The sequence below is a fragment of the Falco punctatus genome, assembly GCF_963210335.1.
Source record: "Falco punctatus genome assembly, chromosome: 5".
NCBI classification, from domain to species: domain Eukaryota; kingdom Metazoa; phylum Chordata; class Aves; order Falconiformes; family Falconidae; genus Falco; species Falco punctatus.
This window is the reverse complement of record NC_137584.1, coordinates 11,197,753-11,215,099: the sequence shown is the minus strand read 5'-3', so window position 1 is coordinate 11,215,099 and position 17,347 is coordinate 11,197,753. Positions and strand designations below refer to the sequence as shown.

The 17,347-nt window shown below is 38.4% G+C and overlaps 1 protein-coding gene and 1 long non-coding RNA gene across 13 annotated transcripts in view; one reads left to right on the top strand and one right to left on the bottom strand.

Annotated features, from left to right (window-relative positions):
* LOC308064164 overlaps positions 1–9,651 on the top strand; it is a 68,390-nt gene extending 58,739 nt beyond the window's left edge. For all 5 annotated transcript variants that reach the window (XR_013928262.1, XR_013928263.1, XR_013928264.1 and 2 more), the window contains one exon: positions 5,294–9,651. This is a non-coding gene — a long non-coding RNA (uncharacterized lncRNA). The remainder of the gene's footprint in view (positions 1–5,293) is intronic.
* The window catches only part of COL12A1 (collagen type XII alpha 1 chain), a 106,493-nt gene continuing 98,593 nt past the window's right edge, over positions 9,448–17,347 (bottom strand). For 6 of the 8 annotated variants that reach the window (XM_080388153.1, XM_080388152.1, XM_080388155.1 and 3 more), the window contains 6 exons: positions 17,186–17,221; positions 17,013–17,079; positions 15,239–15,427; positions 14,123–14,191; positions 12,903–13,073; positions 9,448–10,530 (listed from right to left, as the gene is read on the bottom strand). In XM_080388153.1, the coding sequence (XP_080244279.1) occupies positions 10,349–10,530; positions 12,903–13,073; positions 14,123–14,191; positions 15,239–15,427; positions 17,013–17,079; positions 17,186–17,221 (714 nt within the window). In that variant the 3' untranslated portion in view covers positions 9,448–10,348. Of the gene's footprint in view, positions 10,531–10,866; positions 11,760–12,477; positions 12,537–12,902; positions 13,074–14,122; positions 14,192–15,238; positions 15,428–17,012; positions 17,080–17,185; positions 17,222–17,347 lie in introns of those variants that run through there. The other 2 variants (XM_080388157.1, XM_080388156.1) reach the window with 2 other exon arrangements.

Sequence of the window (17,347 nt, the reverse complement as noted above, 5' to 3'; positions counted from 1 at the left end):
AAATATGTATCACACCAAGTCATGACAGTGAAATACATCTTATGAATCACAAAACACATTTTATCTTAATGTACTTGATTCTGTTCATTCTGTTTACACAGAATGCAAAATGAAGGGGGAAAAATGAGCCATTCTACATGGGAAACATAAGTTATTTTGATCTTCTGGGGTTCTGAAAGCACAGTTAACTAGACTTCCTTAATTGACCATGTAGTATAGTATCTAAGTATCCCAGGAACATTCTTTCATACTGAAAAATATTTTAATGAAACTTCTGGTGTTGTAAGTTACCATGAAACCAAGTTTATGTTCTAACTTATATATGTTCGTGAAGCATTAAAATACATGCATAAAGTCTGACAAAGATTGTTAACAGGTAATAAAAATAAGGGAGGTCTGCCCTTCCTGAGCATTTCTGGGTAAGATCTATAACTTGATCTGAAATGAAACTGTTCTTGCATATACCCATCCAGATGTTTTTTCCTCTCCAGCATCTCTAACTTCAGATCGAACCCTACCACATATTATCAGACAGTCTTAGAAGTACTTCTAAGGGATGAATTCATTTTTCCTTGAGACACCATGAACTTTTCATTTAAGCTAACATGCCAGATGAATCTATTAAAATGCACAATATTACTACACAGAAAATAGGAAAAAACTGTTCTTGTGATACCTTGTCATATACGGCTGTAATATTATCCATTCAGCTTTGAATAAGAAACATAGAATGATTCAGAAGTGTGAAAAGATTATATTTTTTTTCATTTAAGGCAGGAATTTAAAATTTTAAGTTGGAAGTCTGAGTAATATAGTTAGACTGAAGTTGAGACATATTGCAAATGGACTGAGTCAGAGTCACACAACTGAATGAATTCTCTCAAACAGGATTGTTGAAGACAATATTTCAGGAAACCCGTAATATTGCCTCTGACATAGCCAGTGCTTGGCTGAAAAAATGCTGTCTGTGTTTTCTTTCAACGTCTTTCCATCTAGAGCTAAATTCCAAAGAGAATTGCCTAAAATATCTATTTATAAATAAATGGCTGTAGGTCTTACTCATTTTACATTTCTAGTTACTGTTTCTATATACTAGTGCATAAAGCAGGATACAGCAACTGTTATTCACATTTGTCAACATATTACCTTTTGGGGAAAAAAAAAAAATCACCTCCTGCTTCAAATGATTGCATTTTTAGAATAGGTAGAAGTTGTATCTGTGTATCTTTTGCTAGAAATGTATGATGGGTACATTTATTTAGAAGTGTAGGCCTCTTACTTTCTGTTTTTGTAATCCCTAGATCATTCGCTACAATCTTCACCATTTTTTCCCCAGCAGATCTCAATGAATCACAGTAAATAGCATTGCCTTAAATACGAGGACGAAGATTTCTCAGCAAATCTGTGGGTTTTCTTAAATTTTACATCTGTTCCAGCATCTGAAGACCAAGTATTATATGTGTAATATCTTGGTTCTTACTTTATTCCACTTCTCTGTTTTCAGCAGAGGCCTCATTGTAATTTTTAGTGACAACACTCACTCTCTTCCATCCCTCTAGCAAAACCATGCTGCGCTGAAACATCTTCCAGGGTCAGTAGCTGTTGTCCCTCACCGCACACCTCCAGCATTCGGAGAAAGAGCCCATACAGTCCTTGTAAGGGACACGTATTTTATCATCCAGCCTGTGAAGGAGTAGCCCCAATGACGACTATTTCAGGATTTCCCAAACTAAATATTGAAAAATACTGAGGAGAAAATACTATTTTCAGAGACTTGAGGGCAGTGCTAGGCCTGACCGTCCCTGCCAAACCCCCACGGGGGTCTCCCAACCCTCCTATGCCATTTCAGCCCAGCCTGGGGCCATCAGCCCCTGCCCCAGTTGACACCACAGCAGGGCTGGTCTCCAGCTGTTGAGACTGTTACCTGTGCAGTGATGTCCTTCTGGACAACACAGAGCTCTTGCTCTTTCCCTCATGATGGGCAACATGAGAAAAGTTTGGTTACTCTAACGCACTGATCTTCCAGGCCTAGAGGTCACCGTTGCCTATGCTGATCCCCAAGTTTATGTGCTCATATTACATCAACTGGATGGACTTTTAGAGGCTTCCTAAGGGATGTGTGCCTTTCCATGATTTTACGGGAGGAAACTGATACTTATTTTAGAGCGAGTCACTAAAAGGCCAACACTAGTTCACAGGCTAAAAGAGGCTTAATAAAGTGGGTTAGGTCCTATTGAGCTTTTTTGTCTGTTGGCATATAAACTGATGGGATGAGCAACAGTGTAACTTCTGCTCTACATGTGGAAAAAGAAGGAGCAGTCAGAAACCAGCCTCTCATAAAACATTCTTTTTGTCAAGAGCAACAATGGTACTTATGAAAATAAGAAAATCATGTTGATTTCTAGGATTACTGCAAGGACACCTGCTATGCAAGAGCTCCTTACATAATTTTCTATCAAAGGAAGAAGAGCAAGTTGTATTTCTCCCTTCTTTTTCCCTCCTCAGTAAAAAGTAAGCTTTCCTCCACCCTTGAAGACTAGCCTTTCCTCCCAGCCTGCTCCAGGAGAAAATACAGCCACCGAACTACACCAGCTGGTGACTGCAAATGGATATTTCCTCTGCATTTTCTCCTTTGCTCCTGCACATTTGATCTTTGGTTCAGTTCCTTATTCTGAACCTTTCAGGTTCACAGATATATGCCAGTCCAGTAACCCACACCGGGACAGTTGTTAGAAATCTGTTGGACCAGGGCAATAGGAATCCCAGTCTGCAAATTCTTCCTCCTTTCTATGATACTGCCTATCTGAGCAAGAAGTTAGGAACTTTGCATCACCTCAGCCAGAGAAAGAGGTGTTATAAAGGAATTAAATAAAGGCAATGCCTTTATGGATGGATAAGGCCTTTAGGGAGACTCTTTTCTTGAAATTCCTTATCATTATGGCTCACTGATAAAGCACTCATTACACTGGTGATAGCTCACTGTTTGGGTCTATGCTAATTAATCTATTGCATTGAGGAAACTGCTGGGAATCTCATTACTATTGCTTTCCCCTTCCGGTCTTTTTAACCACCTCTGATGTCTCAGATTCAGGAAGAAATGGGAACAACCTGTGACCCTGTGTAGTGTAGAGGAATTATAGAGGAGTGAAGGCAGGTTAATTAGCATTGATAACTTACAGCTGTGGGCTGGCTTGGGGGGTTGGCTGGTGTGGATAATGTGCAGCTGTGGCTGGTTCTAAGGGGTAGGAAAGAAGAGTGCTGGAGGAAGAGAGACCTGGAAGAAGCAGAGGGAGGAAAGAGTGTACCCCAGATGTAGGAGAGGTGGCAGAGGCAAGAAGCAGGGTGGACTGGCCTGAAGAGGATGGAGAAACAGCACGGACAGTAGATGAACTTTTGGAACTTTGTGAGGGATTGGTGGCTGTGCCAGGGTAAGGTGTGGGATCTGCTTATTGAAGTTAACCTGGTGTGGGATGGTAAAAGCCTTGTTGTAGCTGGCTGGTTTTGGTAGTGCTGTGGCAGTGTAGTACATAGCTCTTGTGCAAGATGGTCTCTCTACCTGGTTTTCTTGATCTACGGGTGGGAACTTGCAGTGGACCAGCACTGCTCGGAATCACGGAAACACTTCAATTTCATGCCACTGTCATGAAACATGTCACAGGTTAAAGCTTTTAACCTTTACTGTACATCTAAAACTTTCCCTACAAATTTCTGAAAGCTTCACCTATTTCTCTAGCAAATTTCTTGGTTGATTTTTGGGGAAGCAAGTACTGTAGAGGGATAACATATCTTTCAGACATGCCTTTAGGAAATGGGACAGATACACGAAATGTTTGGTGCTGTTTTGACTTCTGTTGCTACTGAAAAGACATCAGCTAGGGAGATTGAGAAATATAACCCCAGGATACTACCTTGGAGGATGCGCTGGTTGGGATTTTAGAGTCTACAGCCATCTTCTGTCAGATATACTGTATGCAAGGGAATTGCCAAATAAGAACAGAGAGTATTCATGGTATTCTGAGGAATTGCCAAAGAAAACAAGTCTGCAGATTACCCTTTTTTTGATGTTATGCTGACATTTCTCACATCAACAGACATTCTAGAACTGAAAACTTAAGGATAAACATCTAAGGATGGATACTGGGCCAGGATTCCTTTTTGGCTTTTTATTTCAAACCTTGGTTATCGTTTTATAGCTTTGGTTATGTACCTATAATGTAAATTAAAGGTAAAATTACAAGTCGTTGTATTCAAAACACCATCTTCCAGTGCATAAAAAGGTACTTGCCTGGCTTCTTGTAACTACATTGAAGGAACAGATTTGGATTAAAAACATGTCTCGAGCTATCTCACTTGGTAATTGACACCTATAGCTACATATAAGAAGAAAAAAAATAAAATCTACGCAGAAGACTTCCTGCTTGCTAATCTATTACAAGAGTAATATAAAATCGGGAAGAGGACTACGGTTAAAGACACAGGGAGAGTTGAAAAGGCCAATCATTATACGAATGTCAACAGGAAGGAGCCCTAAACCTCTCTTCCTAAAACAGAGGTTTATAGTTTTAGATGCAAGATGGGCAATAGCAAAATGCAAGTCACATGGAATGCCTGATCCAGGAATCCTGGGAATTTTGCTAATCTTTTGTTCATATACTGCCGTCAAAATAAAAAAGAAACCAAATTTTTTAGAATAGCAGGAAGGCAAAGGGAGTTGAAGACAGCAGAAGGAACTGTCCTTGTCAGACTTTTATTTGCCAGGCTAAACAAGCCCAACTCTTGAAATGACAAGGCACTCCAGCCCCCAGATGGACTTTGTGTTCCTCAGCTGGACTTGGATCAACATGTTCTTTTCCTTCTTGTCACCCCGGAGGCTAGAGCTGCACAGGCAGGAGGGCTGAACAGAGGGGGATAGCATGTAAGCTTCAGGAAGGGAAGGGGGCATTGAAGAAGGGAAGGAAGACTGTGCAGGGCATGGCATAACTGATAAAGAGAAAACCATTACTGTACAATGTGCAGAATTCATTTTCATGAAGAGTCCAAAAAGACAAACATTAAATAATGTATTGCAGTTTTCCAGTGGTGGTTGCTATGAGACATAAACAGCAGGCCATTATAACTGATAAAGGTCTCACATTTGCTTCAGATTGGCAGCTGTAAAAACGCTATTGCTCAGGGTATTTACCAGTTTTGTATAATTCTGCTTATCCCAGAGAGGAACACTTTTTTCATGATTAGTACTGGAGTTCTACTAACTTATAAATGTCTTTTTTTTTTTTTTTTTTTTTTTTTTCAGAGACCAATCATTCTGGTACAGTTTATGGGAGAAGAAGGGGTGCACACTTTAATGGAAAAAGGTACAGCTTTTGTTTTCTCGTTTCTGATATTTCCTTAGCATCTCAAGGTTTTCTACTTTTATAATAGCTGGAGGAAGAAAATTCATCTCCCTCAGGATTTTTAACTTAAGAACTTTGCAGGGATAACATGCTATGAAAGTGAGACACAAAGTATCATTTCTTCTCTGTCCTATTTTTGTTGTTTTGCTCAATATTTAATATTATACAAATAATCTTGATAGTGACTCGGAAGACAACTCCAGGCTGGTTAAAGAGGTCAAGTTATTAGAGGCATACGGTGTTCTGAAACTAGAAGATCAGTGTGTGTCTTAAAGTGAACAACCAGAAATGTCATGTTTCCCAAACTTCAGCAACTCTTAAAATCCAGTGAGTAGCTTGGTTACTCCAGGGAGGAATAAATATGGGTTGCATGAAGAAAAGGTGCAGTGGTCATGAACTAAACCTTCAAGACATCCTGGACTGTCTATACAGGAATGAAAGACAGTGGAAATTATACTGGGCACTAAACTATTCTGTAAGAACCATTCAGAAACAGTGGTGTTCAAGAATGAAGAAATTCAGAACAAAGCTGATCCAGAAATGAAACTGAGCAGCATCTGGGTGACAGCTCCAAATGGTCTTGCTGCATTTCCTCATCAAAAAACAACTATCTTATTGTAAAGGGCCTTCTACATCTCCAAGCTCACAGAACAGATTTGTTAAACAAGACTATAAATTCATCACTAAAATCAATGGCAAAACAGCTGATCTTACAAAATGAAATCCTGCTTCTTTTATTTCAGAACCATTCTCTGAGGTGCAATTTCACAATTAGCTCAGTGATCTCATGCATGATACTAAAGAACACAAACAATGTGATGGAAACAGTAAACAAACAGCATGGGAAAACAACTCAAGGAAAATCCAGCTGAGTATTTCTTTTCAGAGACCAATAGTGTATCAGCACTGAAATCACTGTTGCAGTCTATTCTTTTTAGCTGAATGTCATCTAAGAAACTTTCAGATGTAGAGAAGCCTTCAAGAGAATTTGCTTCCATTCCCACATCTTTTTCCAGAGTTTTCCATGAAAGTGATGGCTGTGCATCTTTTAACTAGCTAGTCAAAGCAAAAGTTTGAGGTCTTCAGCAGAATACAGAAGGAGGTAAGGCCTTTATTGGACACTTTTATTGATGGCTATAAGTTGGTCTGATCTTGACAACGGTATGTAAAATTATACAAAAGGTACTCATATTAAAAAGCTGTCATTAAAATAAATAGTGTTTTCACAGTGCAGCATCTTCCCATTTGGCCTGAATTGCAGTCAAAAAAAAATCAACATGCTATCTCACTTCATAATGGCAGCAGACAACCTCACGGATTATGTGAATCCTTTAATGTGTTTTCCACAGTGGAATTTATTTTGGAAACTTGCTAATACATATTATTGCCTTTAAGATCTATATAGATTAATCAAGTTATCACTAATATACCAATTTATTTTTTTTTCTACCAGAAGGGGCCTTCCTTGGAACAAAGATCAACTGCTTATGCTGTTGGTTGAAACTCTTTATGTCTGGCAAAATCAGTCACTGTGCCTTTATCTTCTTATTTTATAAACATCTCTGTGCAGTCAGTGCTAGAGTATTCAAAAGACTATTGCAAAACCACAACAGAAATAAAAATGAAGGGAAGTACTTTTTCACATAAGGCTCTTTACGTGCTTTCTCTCACTCTATTTTTGCCTGTTACTGCACAGACATCTCTGCAGTTATGAGCTACCACAATATTTACAGTCCATAAAACAGTAACACTATCTGGGTATTTGTGCACTTTTCCCATCCATATTATCAGGAATGCACAGAACTTGCTCTCTAAGCAAATGTTTGTGGGACACGCAAAGACAGTCTTCAACAAGGTCCTCTCTGCAGTGCTCCATCCTAATTTCAAATAAGCAGCAGCCCTCTTCCACCTGCTTGTTCGTATCCATGTTTTTTGCCAAAATAAGAGAAAATGCTTATACAATTAAAACTGAGCTTTTAAACAATTTCCTTCTTTAAAATTGCCAGACTATGCAAACTGCTTGGTTGTGCATGAGATATTCAGGAACTCAAATTTGTTTGTATTTGCTTTGCATCTGTATTTCTCCAGGATTTGCTTGGCTCGGCTTTGCAACAGCTTTCCCAGAAGTGTCATCAGTAGCCCCCCACCCCCTGAGGGTCATTCCCCTGAGAATTCCTGGAAATTAGTTGTTCTTCTTTGTTGGCCTTCATCAGTAAACACTCATTTATATGCTGTCCAAACATTTCCAGTGTTTTCTCCGTATTTTGAACGAGCCAGTGAAAGTCCTTTTTACTTCAGAATGCGCTGTCAGAAGTCATCTGTCAAAGAGGTGTAAGAAGTGTTAACCAGGTTTGGGGGTTATTGGGATATGAAATACAAATGCTTCTCGGCACTTATCTCAAGTAAGTTCAGAGATGGTCATGACTCCTACTTTGTAAATCTGTGCCTGTAGGAAATATACATCCTAGAGCTTGCATCCATCCTGCAGATCTGGGAGCGGAATTTTGTTGTTAAAATATACTGACTACCAACAACCTTAGGTTTATTGAATGTTTAAATATTTCAGGCCACTAGATAACCAAATAGCAGCATGTCTATTAAGATAGGTATTAATAAAGAACACAAAGAATACAAGGCATTGAGTGTGTTTTGTGCAGAAATACAAAAATAATTTAAAATATATGCTTTAAATAAGGTAAAACTTTGTCTGGAGGACAGAAGGGAATCTTTCTTATGTAGATGTGAGCATCTGGTTAAGGTTTTCCTAGGGACTCACAATCCCGGAAAAAAGACAAATGGAGATCAATGCAAGATGTTGTTATTTTTAAATGCAATTCAGAAAAACATTTTAATCGCTTCTCCAAATTTCTACCAGAATCATTTTTTTTGTCAGACACCTGTATCTCTTTATTGGCCATGAAGCTGCAGAACATGTTTTTGTTACTGAACTCTCTGCAATTAGAAGAAAACATAAAGAATTAATGGCTTTGATTCTCCTTTAAACGTACCTCAGTTCATCCCAGAATAATTCTCTTACAATCTAAAAGGCATATGGCTATAATCAAGATCAGTCTTTGAAATGCCATTTGTTTGGATTTAGTTTCACTGATAACCAGTCAGGCAGTCTATGGAATTGTCAATTCCCATTTGTGAACAGTGAAATCTGTTATATAGCTTCCAGTGTGGAGTACAATTCATTGATTAGGAAGCCAGCCAGCATGTCTAGTGTCACTTCTGTGACAGATGTCTTGCATGATCTTAAGAAATGGCATTCCAGCTTTTCCAATGAAGTTAGAAGGCTTTGCTCCAGGTCCTACGGCAAAAGCCATTTTTACTTCTGAGACAGACCTTGGCTAAGATACCATGGATAGGAAGGATCACCACCAGTCTGGTCTCTTCTCCTCAGTTAGCAAGTAATTCTTCTGGTCCACTGCAGTTTTGTTGTTCTTTTCCAAATCATCCTTGTCACTGTCTCTAGGTAAAGCTCCACCACAGTCACTACTGTGATCAAAGCTTCTGCAGATACAGATGCCTTCCTGAGCAGGTAGTAGCCAGCTCATGTATGGTCCCAGCAGGATGGAGCCCATCAAACATCAGGCACCACTTCCTCAAGGAAGTTGTTTGCTAATACTGGAGTCAGTGCTGCCATGGCTACAATGCTCACAGCACACAAGGAAATAAAGGTTTGTGTAGTTTTAGGTACTCGCTGCAGTTTAAGTAGTTCCTCAGGTGGAAAGTGTCTCTGCAACAGCCATCCATCAGAAACCCCCCAAAAAGACAGCGACTGAAGCTCAGAGACTCTCTTACATTTTCTTCACCAAATGCCTTGCAGACTGAATCTGGGAAAAGTCTTATTCATGCCTCAGACAAAGGAATTCCCTCCTGCTTTCATCCACCCACCTCTAGACACCACAGCTCAAATACCTATTTTAAGACTATTCCCATTCTAGTTGATTTTTGGTAGCTGGCATTTCCGAATGGTTAAGTAAACGACACTAATAGAATACACACGCCTCAGTCTCATTGCGCCTTTCAAGAAATGAATAGACACGTATAAATTTTCAGTAGTTTTATTGAAAAATGCCTCTTTCATTTCAGAAATAAATAATATAAGGCAGTGAAATTCACAATTTGCAGTTAAAATATAAAAGCAGCAATTCTATATCCATAGTCTTGCAAACAATTTCCAACTGCTTTTGATAACTAAGAAACATTGTATTCTGAAAAAAAAATCCATACTAAATATACAACATAAACATGCAATTCCATCTCTGCAGGATTGTCTGCAATTTGGCATAAATGTTACTGTGTCTACAAACAAGGAGATTTCAGGCATTATTAAACTGTATCCAGTTGATACAATGATTTCAGCTACTTAATGTTTGTGGTGTTTAAAGGAGATGTATAAGAGCAGTATATGCTCTGAAAAGTGTAACTAAGAATAGAAGAAAATGACAATGATATTGGAAGGAGAGGGAACTTTTTGTTTCTTTCTTTTTTAACTAGATAATGCAGACCTGTGATCTGACTGAACTGCAAGCATGCATTTGAAAAAGAAAAATGTAGAGCTAAAGCAGACACTCCTTAGAAAATTTGCAGCAACTCTTTGGTTATTTTTGGTTTGGGTTTTGGTTTTCTTTTTTTTATTTATTCGTTTTTACGTTACTTTAATGAAAAGGCAGCACTGGGATAACTGAATGCATATATTAACCTGCACGCAGCCACTATAAGCAAAAGTATTTTACAAGCATTTCCGGAGCAATATGAAGACTCTAGGTACACACATTGCTATCCCCACATAAGCCAGATACAAAACAGGGGTGCGTCTGATACGAAAAGACCAGAAAGCTGTATTGCAAAAGAAATGATGCACTCTCCCTGTGTGTATCTGCAAATGCAGGTATAGCAAAACCAAAAACCACCAACCAAAAAAACCAAAACAAGATGCAGATCTTTTATGGTTTTGTTTTTGCTTTTCTTGACAGTGATCTTTTCCAGCGCATGTGCTCAGGGTATTCTGGTGAATGCATTTCAACTCCATAGTCCTCATACTCGTCCTCTCTCCTTTCTGACTCCATAGGTACTATAAAAGGTTCACCTTCAGGCTGATAGGGTCCACTTTCAGGCACGTACGGTTCTGGTTGAAAATAGTTGTCCGATTGAACATAATAGTTATCGCATGTCTTTGAATCCACAAATACAATGAAAGTTAGTTTGTCTACATAACGTTAGTCCAATCTTATTTCCATATAATAAATATATAAATTAATAGTTCACTGGGACTGTTTTTCAGTTTTGTTCATGAATACTTTTTGGCAGTAAAATAATATAAAGTTTAAATTTTGAAAAGCTTTGTATTTATAATACACAAATCATTACAGAAAGAGTTTTGAATTATGTAAAGGACAAATTACTGTAAAACTATTTAAACAAAACCAAAGCAAATCAAATAAAAATATTATTTTACAGCTACTTCAGTAAATCCAAGCACTGGAGTTTATTTTAAATTGCATAATTAGTAGAAGACATGGACCAGGTAAAGTGAACAGGTAGGTTTGCCATATACTAATTTTCTCTGAGAAGGGGAAAGGAAGTGTAGACATAACTATCACCAGCGGCAATATACAGTACATGTCATTTTCTTGTGCTGTTCCTCGTAACAAACCGAGTTACAGCTGGTGCTTCAGGAACACCAAAAACTACAGCAAAACAGAAGAAAAATAATTATAAAACTTTGGTATTTATAACTGCAGTTACAGAATCCAACAAGATTACATATAAAAAAAGGCGCATGCCCCGATTCAGACATGTTGGTAACAAGCAACAGACAGGTAGGTTTCATAAGTTGTCAAAGATGTTATTCTGGCATATAGCAAGCAGCAGCAGGCTTTTATGCAAAAGCATCACCTAGAGTTGTTAACAGATTTTAGTGGGTACAGTCTCATACAAATCATTTACAAGCCACAATTAGTTTACTATTTACATAAGTCATTTCTCATTTACCAGGTTAAATCTGTGTCTTCTAATGGCATTACCTTTGCTGGTTAGTAGTTTTATAAGCCTCCTTCACCTCTGAGGCTTTTGATGGTCTGGGTCTTTTTTAAAAAAAGAAAGGCTGTCTATTATTGAAATGCAACAGGCTTTATGAATTGACATCACTGTCCTTTATCTCATTCACGAGTTGTGTTAGTAAAAAGAATCTCCCCATTCTATGAGGCCAACATGGTTCAAAAACCATATGCGTGGTGAAATATCCATACGGACTCATTTTCTAATAAGCACGTGCGCAAACATCTCAGAAACAGGATTTTCATGTATTCAAACTGTAAGCAGCACTGGCGCCTTAGAAAATGTGTTAGCCGAAACCTGAAACAGGTCAAAGATGATGTTAGTCTTTTAAAAAAAGTCCATCTGATGTGCAAACACATAGTTTCATCCAACTAAATACATAACGGTTAACTCATACACATATATTTATATATGTATACATAGCTGCTTACTAGAAAGCACAATACTGCTGAATCACAGGTACAATTTTCTTTCCTTTTCTTTTAAATAAGAATTGTGTGTGAAATCTGCACAACCACCTGGCTCTTTAACCAGCAGCACTGAGCCTGCAAGTGTGTACATATATATATATATCCTTTCTTTTTTTTTTCTTTCCATGGGTACATGCACAATACACTAACAGCAAACCATATCCAATAGTAGTATCACATACACAAACTTTGAGATGTTGCAATGCATACATATTAATTTGTTAACTATACTGTGGTCCTGCAGGATCCCCATGTAAAATATATTAGTATATTTCCAGTCAGAAATTGGTGGCCACTGTGACCCTTTATTTTGATTCCAGAAGCAGCCTACTGTTTTAAGCTACATCACAGAGTGGAAGGCTGATACAACCCAGGACTAATCAGAGATTCCATGGTGTTTAACTCGGTAGAAATTGTAGGACAGTGGTGTTTTTCAGTTGTCTGCACTATATCACCGAATGGATCTCCTTTGTGGAAAAATTTTATTTCAGGTATCAATTTTGTATAAATAATCCTGACATTGCTCAAAAAGAGACACATGGAAATTGCCAGCCACAGCATTCTTTTTATTTTTCAAGAGAAACATGGAGAATTCAACCTTGCTCTGAAGACGATTGGAAGGGGTGGGGATGGAGGGGAAAAAAGAAGAAGAAGAAAATGGTCACTTAAATCCTATAAGCAACATTACAACTACTAACTGTCTATCTTAAAAAAAAAAAAAAAAAAAAAAAGACTAATATTGTTACTGCTTCCTATTTAAAGCAAACCACAAATAACATCAAGTAAATCTGCATCAAAGTCCTAATGACTGCTCATATACCTGCACATTACAATGAGGTAGGCCTGCTCATTGCAACCACTTCCTCCTGATTCGGTACGTCCAGGCTAGCAGGACTGTCCCATGTAAAGCAACTCAATGTGAACAGTTACATCTGTGAAGGTTATTTAAGGCAAGCTGTTTATAACCTACCTGGGAATCCTTGGCCATTGTAAGGTATGCTAGCACACTGGGATGAATCACAATATCCTGGTGGCCCTGGGGGACCTCGAATACCCGCATTTCCAGGACGACCTGGCGGCCCTGGTGGTCCTCGTGATCCTGTGGAGCCTGGTGGACCAGTTCTAGATTCTCCTTGTGGACCTAATTTTAGAATTGAAAAGTTGGGAGGTTGTTTTCTATAAAAGCTAGCTTGATAAAACTGCTAACATTACTGCTGTCTAGACTACACAGAGTAAGCTATGTCTTCGGTGAGAAAACACTTGCGCTTACTTGCTATACAGGGGTCAACAGAAATAAAAACAAAAGAAAACTAGAAATATGACTCATCATTAGTTGCTTCCCTGTGTGTGGCTTATTTAAGGATTTATTCACAGAAACTGACTTAGTAAGGTTTGAGCCAAGTAAGAAACATCAATGAATTCTCTGGTTTATTTCGCTTCTGCGTTAAGATACAAAGATCTCGAGGGAAACTACTAGATTAGACAAACACACTGAATTTCAATTAAAATATAGGAGTACATCAATTCTGCTACCCTGTAGCCCCAGGACAGATGAGGTAATGGTTTTTTTGGAAGAGGTCTTATTATGGTTAGCAGAAAACTAAAGTTTCAAGTAACTGGAGCTACAATTTGCTGCAAGCATCTTATGGGTCCTGTAATGAAAAACCATGTTTAGCCTAGTAAACTACTAGCAGAAAAAAATGATGCAGCTGATTTCTGCCAAGGCATCAGTGAACAAAACTGCATGATACAAAGACTAAAACCAATGCTCAAATCATCTGTCTCTATCATTTGGTAACTCTGCATGTGGGAGTAATTTGTAATCCAGGGCAAATTTGTAGTTCTGTAATCACAAGTAAAAAATGGAACTATGAAGTATCATCTGATGATACATGAAAATATATGTCAAATATTTGGACAATGTATATTCATGAATTACATTTTCATACAAACAAGCACGCCAGATGAGTAAATTGCAAGATGAAGATAAATACCTATTAGCCCTATCCAAAAAGTCTTTCTAAATTACCCTTTTTGGTAGGGGTTTTCAGTAAACTCTAATAAACGTCAAAAACATGACATGGGCAGAGTAAAGCATATTCATTCACCATATGTAGTCTGGTTCCCTATGAAAAAATGGTGTCATCTACTCCTACTTTTCTGTAATCTGATAAAACATGAAATATTTACCTGGTGGTCCTGGCAAACCTCGTGGTCCTTGAGATCCAGTCCCTCTTTCTCCTTTCTCTCCAGGCATTCCTACAGAATTAAAAAAAAATAATTAAAAAAAAAAACCACCCAAGGAAGGAAACCACATCAAACAACATCTCTTCATGGTCTCTCATTGATAATATTTAGTTCCCATTATGTAATGTAACAAGGCTGGTCAAACCTTATTTTGTACAGATGTCCAAATGTGCATTTGGGAAAATTATTTGACAAAAATATACTCACCTAAAATAAAGTAGGATGTAGAGGTAATTTAGCGTAAATAATTTTTTTCAAAGAGAAGTTTTTCAGAGACTTAAACCACCACAGAACCTTATTATTTTAAATTACAAACAGGAAGGTATTTTCAAGCTTTCATATGTCTGCTATGAAGGATGCTTTACACTTTCTTAGATATTGTGAAATAAGTTTGAGAAAGAGCAGTCTTTATTTTAAAGGTTATACTAAAATACATGCTAGAAAACACAGCACTGAGTCTATGCTACAGCAGCACAGTTGGAATGAGCAAAGGCCACAACAGAGTACAGTAAAGACACTCCATGTCATTGCAGTGATCCAAGGCAGCCACAAAATAGGTTCATCCATATACTCAAACTCAGTTCAGAGTTGCTTCCCTCCCTTGGAGTACTGCAAAGAGCCAAGGATGGAGACCTAATTCTGTCAACTCCTACTTTTTATTCTCGGTAATGACTCATTTTCTCTCTTAATCAGAGTTCTGTTCTGCAAAGAGTTGTGTTACTCCAAACAGCCTTTCAAGATGTAGCTGTTTAGTGCCAGAAGAGTTCTGAGAACATTCATTTCCCTGGGATATCCTGTGGAAGCCTAAGACAACAGCCAAAATGTTATACCAACTTGTATTTCATGAAACTTGAGCCAGGGAGAGACAGAGGAAAGCACTGATATAATTAACCTTGTCCTTCAGAACATTGGCATCCCTCAGGCAACACAACTGACCTACCAGGCTACTGCAAGGTGTGGGCTTCCTAGTCTGACATGGTAAAGGGATCAGACTGCCTCTCTGGCAGCCTCTGCACTATGTCCACTGCAAAATATACAGCTGCCCTGGCATCTACTGACCTCTTTCACCAGGTGGTCCTTGGACCCCAGGAGGTCCTGGGAATCCTGGTCTTCCTCCAGGCCCAGGCTCTCCTCTTGTCCCAGCAGCTCCTGGGGGACCAGGTGGTCCTGGTGGCCCTGGCTGGTTACGGTTTGAATAATAATCGTTCGGGATTTGATTCAGCATTTGATTGAACCGGCTCATTTGGCCTACAAAAGGAAAGAAAAATGGTTCAATAAACCATGTGAAATGAGTGAAGATCTTTTATCAGAGTGGGAAGGGATAACAAGTTATGTCTCCTCATTAAATCCTATCCTTCCCATTCAATAAATTAGTGGTGAATTCATATGGATGAATTAGGAAGACTTAAGATGAACGTCTCATAAGAAGGCTGAAAATAAATGGAGGGGCAGAAAAGAAAGGTAAGGGGGACTCTGGAAGTCAATAACATTAACAAAAATTAATTTTAAAGCAATTAAAGTCACAAAACGAGCATTTGTTTACAATACTCTTGCTCTCAGAGGTCTAATTAGATGTTGTTTTTATTCTGAAGAACAGAAAGGACCTGTTAAACTTCTAGAAGTGGAGTATCGCATTTCCATGTATTTTCAGAGCTTTGAAGTTATCACAAATACATTATAAATTATTCATGTGTTGGGCTAGCAGCACATAGTCTATGAAGTTGCTTTCCTAAGCCTGTAGGATGCATAGGCTTGTACCCAAATAATTTCTGCATACAGGCAAATTTCATTTCCGAAGAAGGGTGTCTCAACCAAAGCAACAGTTGTGAAACTATGCAGAAAGGAGCCCTCAACAAGGGGCCACATCTAGCCCTACCTGATTACTGTAAGGTGCCAGTCCTAGCATAACCCTGAAAAGATGAGCTGAATATGAAAAAAATAAGGCAGGGATGTTCAAAAAAGAGATGCTAAAAGATCTCAGTTAACACAAGCTTATTCATAAGTCTAATACATGCATGATTGTACTTTCCTTCCTCTGTGATGGCTAAGTAATAGACATGTTTTAAATAGCAGCCATCACAGACATTTTAAAGGACATTCTGTCCTCATCCCTGTACACAAGCACTCTTAAAGATCCAAAAGAAGTATCTGTTTACCTCAGTCAGCACTGACCCTTGTTGTAAAAACAATATGACAAACAATTTATGGGCACATTTGTCTCTGTCCTCCTTGGCAGGTCTACTTACAGCAATCACCTCAGGGACAGAGAGAAAGCCTCTGTAGAGAACACTTTCTTGGGCTGCAGAGCTGCACTGTGTGGCCATAGAGGACTGAAATTCAATTTGGAGTCCTCCAAATATAATTTTTTCTTGCATAGCACAGATGGTTCTGTGCGCAGTATTTACCCAACACTCATCTGTCTTTTCCTGCTAGCAAAGTACCTGCAGTGAGTATCCTTTTTCTGACTGATTGCCTCCTCCTGAAGATGTGTTTAATGAGAAAATATATACTGATTTTATGACAAAGATGAAGTGATTTTGGACAAGACTGACAAAAGGAAGATCACTTTCCTTGGACAGAGAATTAGATTTGCCTGTGTATTACCAAAGATCACAAATTAGTTCATGATCAAGGTAGCCATCTGGATCTGGCAAAAATTTAGTGCTACATTTTTTTCCACCAAATCATTGGCATTAGACAACTATCAGATCACTAAAACTCTCCCTATGCTCTGGGGCCAGTATCCCTCACCTTGAATTTAAACCATTTTCTCTGTTAACAAACAAAGTAGTAAATTACTAGCATGAGAGACAATGCAAGCAACACTGTTTACCATTTATCAGTTGTTCACAAACTTGTCTTGCAACTGCTCGCATCATGTTCTGAGAAGCAATGTCACCCTAAATCAAAACCAAACCAAGTGTTTCATTAGTGAGTGTCTGTGCTTTTAAAGACATAGCATTGAATTAAAAACTCTGAGAAAAACTGACTTTAAAGCAGACTTACTCTGTCACCTTTTTCTCCCTTCATTCCAGGTGTACCCTAAAACAAATACAGTAAAAATAAAGCAACTGAAGGATTATATTATTCCACTCCACCTACAGGTTTGAGACATGCAATTCTAGAAAACATTTTGACTCCTTCAAGAAGACAGACCTAGTCCTCCTT